Source organism: Crocuta crocuta, unplaced genomic scaffold (genome assembly GCF_008692635.1).
Source record: "Crocuta crocuta isolate KB4526 unplaced genomic scaffold, BGI_CrCroc_1.0 scaffold443, whole genome shotgun sequence".
NCBI classification, from domain to species: Eukaryota; Metazoa; Chordata; class Mammalia; order Carnivora; family Hyaenidae; genus Crocuta; species Crocuta crocuta.
This window is the reverse complement of record NW_027529446.1, coordinates 1,173,525-1,187,002: the sequence shown is the minus strand read 5'-3', so window position 1 is coordinate 1,187,002 and position 13,478 is coordinate 1,173,525. Positions and strand designations below refer to the sequence as shown.

General features: G+C 65.8%; 1 protein-coding gene across 1 annotated transcript in view; it reads right to left on the bottom strand.

The window, feature by feature from the left end:
* Positions 1-11,919, bottom strand: part of CSNK1G2 (casein kinase 1 gamma 2) — a 13,462-nt gene extending 1,543 nt beyond the window's left edge. Inside the window, 8 exon segments of the mRNA XM_077760670.1 lie at positions 1-60; positions 62-155; positions 239-473; positions 541-689; positions 773-842; positions 974-1,014; positions 6,432-6,867; positions 11,840-11,919. The exon segment at positions 1-60 is cut by the window's left edge and continues 151 nt beyond it. Coding sequence (XP_077616796.1) covers positions 1-60; positions 62-155; positions 239-473; positions 541-689; positions 773-842; positions 974-1,014; positions 6,432-6,615 — 833 coding nt within the window. The 5' untranslated portion in view covers positions 6,616-6,867; positions 11,840-11,919.
* Positions 11,920-13,478: the final 1,559 nt, after the last annotated feature.

Sequence of the window (13,478 nt, the reverse complement as noted above, 5' to 3'; positions counted from 1 at the left end):
GCCCACCCGAAGCCGCCCCGAGCCCGCGCCCCCGAGCCCGTGCCCCTGGCCCCGCGCCCCCGCGCCCACCTTGAGGCCCTGCCAGGGCAGGCTGCCACGCAGGAAATACATGAACATGTGGCCCAGCGCCTCCAGGTCGTCGCGGCGGCTCTGCTCTGTGGGGGGCCGAGGGGGGGGGGACGAGCAGGTCAGTGCGGCCCGCACCCCCCTCCCCCCGCCCGGCCCGCGCACGGCTCACCCTTGCCCAGGTGCGTGTTGATGCTCATGTAGCGCGCCGTGCCCGTCAGGCTCTTGTGCTCGCGGTAGGGGATGTGCTTCTTGGTCTCGGGGTCGATGTACTCCTTGGCCAGGCCGAAGTCGATGATGTGGATGGCGTGCTGCCGCTTGGTGCCCGGGCGCCCCACCAGGAAGTTCTCGGGCTTCACGTCGCGGTAGATGAGGCTCTTGGTGTGGACGTACTCCATGCGTGTGATCTGGGGGGNCCCCGGCGCCCCCCCCCGTCTGTCCCCAGCTCCCCCCCCAGCGCCCCCACGCCCACACCAGCTGGATGGCGATCATGAGCACCGTCTTGAGCGTGAACGTGCGGTCACACAGGTCAAACAGGTCCTCGAGGCTAGGCCCCAGCAGCTCCAGCACCATGGCGTTGTACTTCCCGCACGGGCCGAAGTAGTAGACCTGAGGGACGCCCTCTGCAGGGGAGGGTACCCGGACTCGTGAGGACCCTGCTGCGAGGCACCTCCCCACCCCACCCCTGCACTGTGCGGCCGGGTACCTGTGGCGCTGAGCTGCTTGTAGAAGCGGTACTCCAGGTGCAGCTGAGGGGCCCGGGACTTGATGGGCTCCTGGGAAGGGCGGGTAGACATGGTCAGGTCACCCAAGGTGTGCGCCTGCCCCTCCCCCCGAGACCCGGCAAGCAGGGGACAGGGAGGGGCTGGGGCCCAGCTGGGAGGCGGGAGCGAGGGCCTGGACTCACCAGTTTAATAGCTACGTATTCATTTGTATAGAGATTCTTCCCTGCGGAAGAGAGGCTTGTCAGCCGCACGACCCCCCCATCCCTGCAGGGAGGAGGCCCCCACCCCTCCAGGGACCAAGCTCCCCCCCACCTGACCACTCCTAGGAGTAAGAAGAACGCCTACGAGACCCGACCCCACTGTGGGGGTGCTCATGTGCCCACCCCCTCATCCTGCAGCGCCCCCTGCCGGCCAGCCCTCTGTCCCCCTCCAACCCCCGCCCCGCCCACTCAAGGAGGGCTGCCCAACTCCTCTCTATGGCATCCTTCCTGACAGCACACCAGCTCGCTCCAATTTCTCCCATCTACAAAAACAAAAAGAGAACAGAACCATGGTGATCCCGGGGGCCCCCCTCAGCTCCCACCGCTGAGAACCAGGAGGCGTCCGTGCCTTGGCCCCCCCTCCAGGCCACCTGACCAGCACCCAACCCTCCTGGCTCCCCCTCCCCCACCACTGCGGAGCAAGGCCCCTGGCAAGAAGCCCCACGAGGAGGCTGGTCCTGGCCACGTCCTGAAAGGGCCTCACCCAAGGTGCTCCACACCCTCCTCCTGGCCATCAGCACGGGGAGCTCCCTGCCCAGGCCCCTGGCCCGTGCCTGTGCTCCAGTGACACCCTGCCCGGCGGCACCCGGGAGGCGGAGTCCCTGGGTGGCTTCCCGGGGCAACGGAGTTCACCAGGCCTGGGGCTGGGACCGTGTGCCTCCCGGGTTGCAGACACAGAGCCGGGGCACACGGCCGGCCCAAGCCCATCACTAGCCCCCAGGACCCCCGGGAGCCCAAGCTCACAGAGCTGTCAGAACTAGAGTCCACGACGCCCGCGGTACCCCAGACCGACCTTCTGGCAGCTCGGGGCTCCCGTGAAGGGTCCGGCCTCCCTGTGTGCAGACACCTGGCACCCACCTGCTGCGTGACGGAGGGGCCACCCCCAGCCCTGGCGGGCGTTACCATGCACAGCGACGTGTGTACCCGCGCCCCTCCCAGCACTGTCCTGACCACGCCCTCGGGCTGGCCTCCCGGGGCCCTGAAGTCCACAAACACGGCCCCACACGGTACCCCTGCTCCACCACCGTCTGTCGCACTGTCCCGAGTAAGACCCTTCCAGGCCTCGGCTTCCTCGGTCCCGGTGCACAGTCTGGGCGACACCGCCCCCACGTGGTGGCAGACAAGGCTGAGCGCCGCCTCACAGGGCACAGCCGGGGCTCCCCACGCCTGTCAGTCCACTGCACCGGTCACTGCCCCACCCCGGGTGCTCGGAGGGGTCTGTGCCACCCCGGCGCCCAGCGTGGGGGTGTCTGGCTCTGTGTCGGCTGCTCTAGGGCCTGTATTCCAAGTGGCCGTTTCAGAGTCGGCCCATCAGTGTCCCCAGAAGGCTGCAGAGACGTCACCTCAGGCCTGCGGGAGAGGCGGAGGGGGGGACATCCTAGCACCAGGCCCCCCCAGCCACGACTCGGGGATTAACTCCTCTCACTGATGTTTCCGGTTCCCGGCGGACGGAGCGCTTGCACATCCTTCGTGACATTGACTCCAGAGGCCCTGGGCTGGTTTGGGCACACACACAAACGGTGTTGTTTTTAAATTTTTATTTTCCAACTCTTTGTTGCTCGAACAGAAAACTTTACTTCTAACTGGTTCCTGAGAGGTCGCCGCGGCGGCCGCGTGTGCGGCATCGTGCTGGGTGGGCTCGGCCCCAGCCCACTTCCCCAGCCGGTTTTTCCGCCTCTCCCGCTTCCTGCCACGGTCTGGAGGGGTGGGCAGAGGAGCCCGTCTTCCCGCAGGCCTCGGTCCCCTTGGCTCGACAACTAAGAGGCTCTCCATGGACTCTCCTCAGCGGGGAAAGAACGTTCCCTTCAAGCTCTGTTCTCTGGGTTTTGATAAAAAATAGGTTTTGCCTCTTGTGTTATGAAAGTTTCAAACCAAAAAACAAAGCAAAACTGGTGCAGGAAAGGCCCACAGCCTCGCCGCCTACAGACACCAGCGACCCGGTCTCAGTCCCACCGCGTACCTGCACACCTGTCACCCACTGACCTTTTCTTGTTTGTTTTTGAGACAGAGCGAGAGCGCGAGTGGGGAAGGGGCCGAGGGGGAGGGAGGGGGAGTCTCAAGCAGGCTCCATGCTCAGCGCAGACCCCGATGTGGGCTGGATCCCATGACCCTGGGACCTGAGCCGAAATCAAGAGTCGGGCACTCAACCCACTGAGCCACCCAGGTGCTGCTGGATCTCCCTNAGACAGCAGGAGTGCGAGGAGGCTGGCTGGGAGCCGGGACCCCAAGGTGGCCACTGGTTGTTGTGTGGCCTCGGGTTAGTACTTTCCCTCTCACTCTCTTGCTTATTTTTATTTAAAAAAAAAAAAAAAAAAAAATGCAGCATTTCTAAGGCACAAACGCCAGGAGGCTGTCCCTTCGACATCCCAGCCGGTTGGGGCCGCGGGTCAAGCTCAGGTGCGCTCGGCGCTCCTCCCAGGAGACACGTGACGCACACACCGTCCGTGTGGCGGACGCAGGGCCTGGCGGATGCAGAATCCTGGACGATGCCAGCCCTGCATCAGGACGGAAAGCGTGGCCACCAGGCACGGCCCTGCACGGTCACTCTCCACTTTCACGTCCCGAGAGGCAGCCGTTAGGTAGCATGGTCTGGCACGTTCTCTCCTTCCTGGATCCTCCCAAACCCACACGGTAGCAGGTCCCTCGCTGGGGACAGGGCCCGGCTTACCCGGTCACCCTGGGGGGCAGCCGCCCGTTCCCAGTCCTCCTCCAGGCACGGCCGATGTGACCGGTGCCACACGGGACCTCCCGTGGGCGGGCCAGCTCCCTTGCTGTCGGTGGCAGCCACACGGACGGGCGCTCCCACAGGGAAGGCCTCCCGAGCTCCCTGGCTGTCCGGCTGTCTGCTTTCGTGAAGTGTCCATTCACGTCTCTTGCCCACTTTTAAGTAATCTCTACAGCTCACGGTGGGGTGCAAACTCATGACCCCAAGGTCAAGAGCCACGTGCTTCTCCGACTGAGCCCGCCAGGCACCTCTCTCGCCTGTGTTTAATCGGAGCATCTGTATCCCAGGTGCCGTGGCCTTGAAACGGCGCACTGCCGGCTGTGCCCTGCCCATGCCACCCAGCCTCGCTCGTACCCACGTTTTCTCGTGAGCACACGGTCTACTGATCCTTTACGGTAACAGCAAACGCCACTGCGCCCTGTCGAAAAAACCTTTATGTTCTGACTGCGCACATGAGTTCAGGAAGAGCCAATCTCCCGGAGTCCGGCCTGAGGTAAGGGCGAGAGCACGTGCGTGCGTGTGTGTGCGCGTTGTGTCCGCACGTGTGGGGCCGTGCAGGCCGCAGGAGGGCTTCAGGCACTCGGGGCTCTGGGAGCCTCACCAACGTGAGCAGCCTCCCTGGGCGCACAGAGGCCGGAGGCCGGACAGGAGGAAGGTTCTGGGCCCACACAGGGCCGGAGCCACGGCCATCCAGCGCGCAGAGGCCGCCCTGACCTCCCGACATGTGGCCGAGAACCCAGGACTCACCTTGGGACTGGGCGGCTCCAGCCTTTGAGTAAGGCCGGCCCTCAGCGCCCCCAGCGGAGCCGGAAGCGGGCCTCGCGCCACCGAGAGGCTCTCCAGGAGGGGGCAGAACCCAGGCCGCGGCCACATGGGCTGCCACTAACGTGCCGTGCGCGGCAAGCCAGGCGGCCACAAGGGAAACAGTCAGAGGCGCCGGAGAGCTGGCCCGTGAGACAGCTGCAAGCAGACGTGAGGGTCTAACAGCAAACGGCCCAGCGGAAAGGAGATCCCGAGAGGGGGCAGTGGGGGTGAGCGGTGACCGACGCCACGGAGAAGGGAAGTCGTCACCGGAGCGGCCCCACCAGCGGCACAAAGAAGGGGGAGCTCACCCAGGAAGCAGAGGGAGCCAGGCTGAGGCGGAGAGAAAAGCCGCCGAGAGCAGCCGGAGAGCAGCGCGCAGCGCCTGCAGACGCTCCAAACATTCAACACACGGGCAGCTGGAGTCTGATGACGCGAAGGGACGGAGATGGAGGCACAGAAAATCCGGAGTAACGCCTGGTTTTTCCGACGAACCGAGGGAGTCTTCCGCACACCCGGCAGCTCCGTGAGGCCCCATCAGGATTAGCACAAAGAAAACCACCCCAAACGGCGCGGACCAAACTCGGACACAACGATGAAGAGGAGCTCGTCCGGGAGAACGCGGCCGCCAGCTCCGGGAGGCGCCGCCAAAAGCCCCTCACGCCCCCGCGCGCGTTCAGAGCGGAAGAGCCTGACCCCCCGGACGCTGGCGAGGCGGGGGCACCCCGGGCCCTCACAGGCAGCCCGCAGCTGAGAAACGTCACCATCGCTTTGGAACCGAGTCTGGCAGTTTCTCATCGACACCCCCCCCAACCTGGCGCGTTGACAGACCCTTGTGCGCGAGACTTGGAGAAGCCACTCGGGCCAGTTTCAGTCACCACACCCGGCTGAGTGTCCCTGAGCAGGACGACAGATGTGGACAGTGAGGTGCAGCCACGCAGACGGACAGGGTACAGAGCAACCGGCCCCCCCACCCCCAACCATGGGGACACTCGCAGAACCACGCTGGGCAGAAGCCGGGCCGAAAAGAACACGTACCTCAGTTTTAGAAAGCGTTTTAAGGTACCAGCCGCTGCAGCTGCGGCCCAGCACTCGCGCTCTGTCCGCGCAGACCCCTGCGGTAGAGGCTGCGGTCCGGACGCCCAGCTGCAGGCGGGGACCCGGCCTGCCATGTGCCGGTCTGGCTGTGCGAACGTGTGTGGGGCAGGGGTGTGTCAGGGCGGCTCCGTGTGCCATGAGCTGCGGACTGGTCGCCGGGCCGCTGGGGGCCCTGCTGTGCGGGCCGGGCCCGGCACGGCTGGTCCCGTGTGCTGGGGAAGGTCAGTTACCGAGACAGACGCGCCCGCTGTGGGAGCCGGGCACCTGGCCGTCCTCCAACCCGCGCACGGAGACGGGACGCCGGCCTGGGGCTTCCAGAAGCCACACACAGGCAGTGAGACTCCATGGCCCAAGCCCAATCGTGGCAGCCTCTGCAGCGGCTGCGGTATGGCTCCGGCTCAGGACGGGGACATCAACCCCGCCCCGCGGGGCCACCAGTGACACCGGCCCCGGCTCTGCCTGCGGTTCCCGAGCTCTCATTTCACCTCGTACCCACACCCACCAGCTAGGAACAAACGGCTGTGCGTGGGTCCCCCCGATAAGGGGCCTCAGATTCCCCCCAGAAGCGACCCTCAGCAACGCCAGGGGGAGGCCGGGTGCCCGCCCCTCTGGCACTGCCACCTCCTTTAGGAGCAGAAACTCACACGTACCTGAATTCCCAGTCCCGACAGTCTGGAAGCCATCTGTGAGCAGTGGCCGGGGTCCCGAGGGTGGCTGTCCCTCCCCCAAACCCCGAACACACACGAGTGGGCTCACCTAGCCGGAGCTCCCCGAAGTTGCCACAGCCTATCTTCTTCCCGACCCGGAAGTTGGGGCCCACCATCAGGACCCCCGAGCTGGTCCCCGAGCTCCGGACGCCGTGGCTGGTCCGGCCGCCGGCCTTGGACATTCTCCGACCCTCCTCCGACTCCCCTTTCCCTCCTTTCTTGTCAAAATCCATAAGTTTGTGGTACCCTGGCCTCTCCACGGTGACTCTGCTGCCGAGCAAGTCCCGGGTCTGTGCAGACCTGAGGTTGCGGGCGGCGCTTCGGGGCTAGTACACCATGGTGGCCCGGCGGGCTCCCCGCTAGTGAGACGTGGCCGCTTGCCAGGGCCCGGCCGTGGCGCTCATCTCGGTGGCCTCGGGGTCGCATGCAGGGGGAGGGCACATTCTGCTGACTGGTCCCGCCGCCTCAAATCTTGTGGCTCCCGGCTGGCAGAGAAAGAAAGGCACAGGTTAGGCCAGATCTGACCTCCTCCCACACCTCCCCGTCCCCAAAGCAGCCCCAGGGTCCAGAGCCCAGACCGGCAGGGACGCCCAGGAGGGCGGTGTCAGCTGAGGGCCACACCACCAAGGCTTGTGCAGCGCAGCGGCGTCCTGGAAAGGTCTCTCAGGGCACAGATGTGACCCAGGGCCTTCAGGGGGGCACAGGGGCGGAGTGACTCGGGCCGTTGTGCATTGCACATGTCCGGTCGCGTGACCCCCGCCCCACAGCTCAAGCACAATTCTGCTGGCAGAGGTGAGGGCCAATCAAGTGACAGAGGCCCTAGAGCCCTGAAACCAGATGTGGAACCCAAGGCTGGGTGCAGGGAGGGGTGGGCCCTCTCCCCAAGCTGAGGGTCTGCTCTCAGTAAAAAGAGATGGCAGAGCACATGTGCCCGAGGTCGGGAGACAGGCCCTCACCACTGACCTAGAGGCCTCTGAACTGATCCCCCCCTCCACTGAACCCCCCCCATGATGTCCCCGGGACTAGTTCCAGGAGCCTGTGGCTCTGCGGTCACCTGGGGTGAGACCAGCCTCAGCCCCTTGGGTATGAAGCTGGCATCGCGGAGGGCAGGGCAGGCACTGAGCAGCCCCCAGGATGTAGGCGGCAGGCGGCAGTCACCCACGCTGGGTGGGGTGAGGGGCAGGTGCGCGCGCGCGCACACACACACACACATTTGTGTCCCCAGGCCCAGCCCTCCCCAAACCCACCCCAGTCCTGTAGGCTGTGGTTGGCGCCAACCGGGCCCCTCCGGCACGCCTGCTCCATCAGCCCCTGCCGGCGGCTCCCCCCGAAGCTGAGGGCTCCCCTCAAGAACCACCAGCGCGCTCCTGTGAGCACCCCCACCAAACACACCCCCCCTCAGATAGGAGTGCAGTGCCAGGGGCCACAAGCCAGCTCACACCCGACCCTGCCTCACAGGCACTGGACGCCTTCCCACATCCCGCTAGGCCGTGCACCTGACCATCCATGGGTGATCGCTGTGGCCCAAGCGGCAGCAGACAGGGCAGCGTGGCGCCGCAGGGCTCAGCACGGGCAGCGACAGGCAGCTGCCTCACCGAGGGAACAACACTAACTCTGAGGCTGGGGGGGTGGGGTGGGTGACAGCTCGCAGAAGCACCCTTGCTGCCGGATGCCCCGGGGAGGCAGGGATGGTATCACCTGACCCCGAGTAGTCCCCCGTCACTGACCGGCCCAGGGTCAGGGGCGCCCCACGGAGGGGATCAGTGTGTGGCGCGCACACATGCCCCAACATGCGCGCGCCTGAGTCCACATCGCTCAGAAAACTGCGTCGGCTCCGGACGCCCACTCCAGCCCTCGCGCCCTAAGATCCCCTGGTCAGCAAGAAGCAAGGCCTTGCCTGCCCTGGGGGCCGTTGCTCCGGTGTGCCCTGGGGACCCTGGGCCATCACTCCAGTGCACCCTGGGTGACGACCAGCCGGGAACAGCGCCCAGACAGAAAGGAGGGTGTCTGCAGGGACCCCCAACTTCCCCACTCCATCAGGGGCGTGGCCTAGAACAGGCAAGGGGAACTGGGGTCTCGGGAGGGTGGCTGGGCCCACCCAGGAGGGACCGTGCACGTCTGGGGCTGATGGGACTGTCCCCCGCCCACCATGTGCGCCCAGAGACGCCGCGAGTCCCTCTGTCCACCTGAAGGCGAGTCTACACAGACAGACCGTAATCTCAAGTTTACAACTAGAACAAAGTCTTCTACCACCTGCAGCCGCCCTCCCGAGCTTGTGCCAGACCCTTGCCCCCCGCGCATGGGGGGGCATCAGATCCACCCCACGAGAAGAGCCAGGGAGCACTTCTCTCCCCCGGAGGATGGAGGCTGCCTGTTTCCGCTTCTAAGTCCCTAGTTTATTGTTATTCGCATTACGGAGATAGAATCCACATACCGTACAACTCACCCTTCAAAAGTGTACAATTCACGGGTCTTTAATACATTCAGAGTTACTCAACCATCAACATGATCCAATTCCAGAACATTCCATTACCCAAAAAAACCCCTGTCCCCATCAGCAGTCATCCCCCAGCCCCCATGACCCTCCTTCCCATCCGGGGATGAGCCTGTTCTGGACCTTTCACACACATGGATTCACACCTGCGTGGCCTCCCTTGTCTGGTTCCCTCCCTGAGTGTCGTGTGTTTAGGCTCCGTCCACGGGAGGGCAGGTGGGGGCGCCTCGCTCCTGCTCGCGGCCGAGGGACGTGCGCGTGAACAGTGGACCAAGTGTGTCTGTTCATCGGTCGGGGGAGCTGGGTTGTGCCCATCTTCGGGTGTTGGGAAGTGTGTGTGTGGACACATGCTTCTGCTTCTCTCGGTGCACACCTGGGGGTCCCTGGGGGCCCACCTGCCGGTTCAGAAGGAAACTTCCAACGGGCGGCACGACGTTCTGGAAGGCCACACAGGGCGCAGCAGGGCCCAGCTCCCCGTGCCCGCCGGCCCCGGGCCGTCGTCCGGGCGGGTGCGCCTCGGGTCCGCGTCTCCCTGAATGCCTGCGTTACTTCCAGACACAAGTGTCATCCCCCAGCGGAGACAAGGGCGGAGGCCTCAGACACCTGAGAGTGACCCCGTCTGAAGCAGCGGGTATGGAACAGGGCTGAGCAGGGGGCCCGAAGCTGCCCCCGGACAAGGGCGCCCCGGCGGCAGGGGCGTGCACACAGCCCGGTCTGCGAGCACCGGGGGGCCGGACGGGGCAGAAACGGGCAGGAGACCAGCGCCCCCCGAGACGGTAATCAGCCGGGATGAGAGCTGCACAAAACACACCTGTCCTCGGTAAAGAGTCAAGGGCCGCAGGCTCCCAGCCCCCGTGTGGAGGCCCCGCGCACACAGAACCCACGTGCGAGTCACACACCCGCAGGCTCCGGGTCCCACAGTGAGGGGTCGCCGGAACCCACCCACCGTCCCGCTAACAGACACTCAGAGATGGTTTCCAATCAGATTTTCTTTCTGTGACAAAGTAATCAAGACTACACATGTGTGCACATATGCACACACACTCACAGGTACACGGACGCCCATGTACACACATACACACACGCTGCCGAGTCAATCAGATGGAAAATCCACGGGAAGCAGAGGCTCCAAGGAGACACCCTGGGAGACAGAACTCGCCCGCATCTCACGATCCACTGTCCTGATGCCGGCGGACTCGGGTGACCTTCCCGCAGAGGAAGCATCAAAGAAATGTGGCGAAAGCCGGGAGCGGGACCTCCTTGGGGCCACACAGGAGCAGCCGCCAGGGCCGGCCTCCACACAGAGAAGCCCGGGGGACACACGCTCGGGGCAAATAATGACAGATGTGGTCTTTGTCCTGGGGCCTGGCACGCAGCTTCTCAAACTCTGGGCACCTCCTGCGCGACAGGAGGGTCTCCGCTTTCTGGAAGCCACCCGTTCCCGGCACACCAGAGCTCAGGCCGGGCCTGGCCATCGGCTCGGGGCTGGGGAGGCTGGGGTGCAGAGCACAGGTCTGGGGAAGGCTCGGCGGCCCTGCTGCAGGCAGCCAGACGCAGCTCTGGATTCCACCCCCACCCCACCTGCACACAGGCTTTCATGGGGCAGGAAGGACGTGTACCCTCTGGCCCGAGGCGCGCAGGAGCAGCCCCTCTGGGGGCCTTCTGCTTTTGCACCTTAGCCCCCAGCTCTCCCAGGAGGCCCCTCTTCGGCCATCAGCACATGGCGGTCCCTGGCAGCCCCCTCGTGCCCTGCGCAGTGGCCCCCACCTGCACTTCCAGGTGGGAGGTGCCCTTGGCCCACCCCCCAGACTGGCAGGGGCATCTCCACCAGGCCTCGTGATCCAGGGTGCAAACCCTCCTGGGTGTGCAGAGCGCCCTCTGTGGGCCAGGCGGACCCATGTGCCTATGGGGCAGCTCAGAGGGTCCCCTGTGAGACCCCGGTGACGCCGGGGGTCCGGGGTCTGGCAGCCCCCTCCACCAGTCTCCCCACTCCACAACAGGCTCCCTCTGTGTATGCCTCCCAGCAGCCCCTTGTGGCCTCATGGTCCGAAAGGAGCCCCAACGGCCCAGCAGGCAGCAGAGACAAGGCGACCGGGTGCGACAGCGGAGGTGACACACGCCGGTGCCCCCCAACTGCACTCCCCCAAGCCCCGTGCTGGCCCGGGGGGGTCTGCTCCCATAGGTGCCATTACCACAGGGGTCGCCGCTCGCAGGGGACAGCAGGTGCCACGGAGGCAGGTGAGCAACCCTTCACTCTGACCCCGTCCACGGACAGCCCGGAGGACACCAGCCCCCGTTCATCACGACTATTCACAAAAGAGCCACCACCCCACAACCCTGAAGGCAGCACAGACTTGCAAATGTTATGGAAGGTGGCCAAAGTCAGCATGCCCCGGCAGGCCATCCCCCCAACAGGGGCCACACGGGGCACCCCGGTCCTCTCGGGGTACTCAACGCCAGGTGGGAACCGCAGGGGAGTGGCAAGAGCGAATCACATGCTGGCCCGTGGGAAGCAGGGACAGGCTGAGCCAGGGCCAGGACCAGGGCCTGAGAAGAAGAATGCCCCTCCAGGTCCCGGGAGGGGCAGGGGCCCNCCCCCGGCCTGCGGGGGGGGGGGGGGGGGCGCGTAACCCGAGGCCCCAGGGGAGCGGAAGTGTCTGCTGTGGGCCCAGGCCCAGCGCCAGAGCTAAAAATACTCTTCCTGGGGGAAGGGGCCTCCCATCCCTCACTCGGGCCTAAAATAAACCCAGTCCCCACGCACCAACTTGGCCCCCGCTTCCTGACACGGGGCAGGAATCCCACAGCAGGATGGGTCCCCTGCCCCCACTGCGGGGACCACAGCCCAGCGCCCAGGCAGCCCCTGGAAGCTGCCGGCCGGCTGCTGCCGCACCCAGCGGGTCTCGCAGAGACCACTCTGGGCAGGAGTGGTGTTCCCCTGCGAGCACCCGCCTCTGCTGAGTTACCTGCCATGGTTTTTAGGGCATCCCCCATCTTGTCAGGGCCAAGGGCCAGCTCCCCTGGCAGAGGCCCCATGAACCCCCTTCTCTGACCCTCTCCACTCAGTGACGTCACAGTCCCTGGCTGACATCACCGGCACAGCCCTGGCCCAGGGCTGGGGCAGGTCTGGGAGCACACGCAGGAGGCGGCGGTGGGTACAGACTCAGATGTGCCCGCCTCCCTCGGGACCCGCCGGGCATCCCCGGACATGCACCTCCCTCCCCTGAGCCTGTCTCCCGGGGACTTGCGGCCCTGCAGGCGAGGCCGCCTCCCCAGGGTCCCCTTGTGCCGTGCCACGCCCCAGGAGCGACCCGGACCCTGGAGACATGGCCGACCCTGCAGTGACAGCCGAGAAGTCCAAGGTCACCTGCAAGTTCGTGTCATGCTGAAGAGGAAGGAAGTGGCCCCAAAAGGGCAGGCAAAGGAGGCGGCCCAACAGGCCCCCCGTGACGAAGCCATGTCAACACAAGCTAAGCAGAAATGGGTCAGGTCATCGTATGTGGAGCCGCAATGAAGGGATCCAACCCCAAATACACAGGAGAGGAGAGTGCAGACCCCACCCCGCGGGGGCCACCGGGTAACCTGTGGGGTGAAAGCGGGGAGAACGGTCATCAGTGAGCACCACAAACGTGGGCCATGTGGGCCGAGGTGGCCTGAGGTCACTTCTCAGTGGCCAGGAGGGGAAGGCCGGTGTCCAGGGTGAGTGTAAGCTCAGTGGCCACGCAGGCGCACCAGGAGGGCGCAGAGGTCCTGCCCAGAGTCCTGGCCGGGACCCCGGGACAGGAGACAGCGGGCGAGGGACGGAGGCACAGGGGACAGGCTGCCAGGGTCTGCTCGCAAGCGGTGCAGGAACAGCAGACGCTGGCGGCCCCGCTCAGAGGGCGGTAAACAGCGGGGGTCCGGAGCACTGTACTTCCTTGCGACCTCTGGACACACTCGAATTTCCTCAGAATGAATCAGATCACAAAAGAGAGGCAAGGTCCCGACCACAGCCCCACAGCCTAGAGCGCGGCAACCAGGACCGAGCGAAGACTCGTCAGCGGGCGTCTTCCAGGCAGCGGGGCCGCGGCGAGGACCGCCTGGCACGGGCGGCTCCGGGGACCAGGATCACCTGCCGGCGCCTCCCGCTGTGTCCGGCGGCAGGAAACGGTATCTGGGAACCTGGGGAACGGCTGGTGGCCGTGAGCCCTCTCTCTGCAGCTGGGTGCGCCTCAACGCTCCTGTGACGACGGCTGAAGGCGAACAGCAGGGGTCTGGGGCAGACGGTGAGGCTGGGGTGACTGCAGGGAGGCCCGTGCGGCTGGTCCTGGACGACTCGCACGAGACCCTGGACCCCTAGCGGCACGAGGGTCGGGCTGGGCCCTGCTCAGGCACCACTGACCACCCCCCAGGCCCCACGCACGGTCCGTGTGGCACCATCGGCAAGGAGTCGCCATCACATCAATGGAACCTTGCTCATGCCGGCCGCGTGCCAGGCCTCAGCAGCCGCCTGGGGTGGGCGCCGCCGTCACCACGCCCCAGCCTCTCCCCACAAACCCCCGTCCGCACCTGCCCATGGAGCTAAGGGCCCGTCAAGGGGGCAGGCGTGTCTCCCCACAAGTGGCC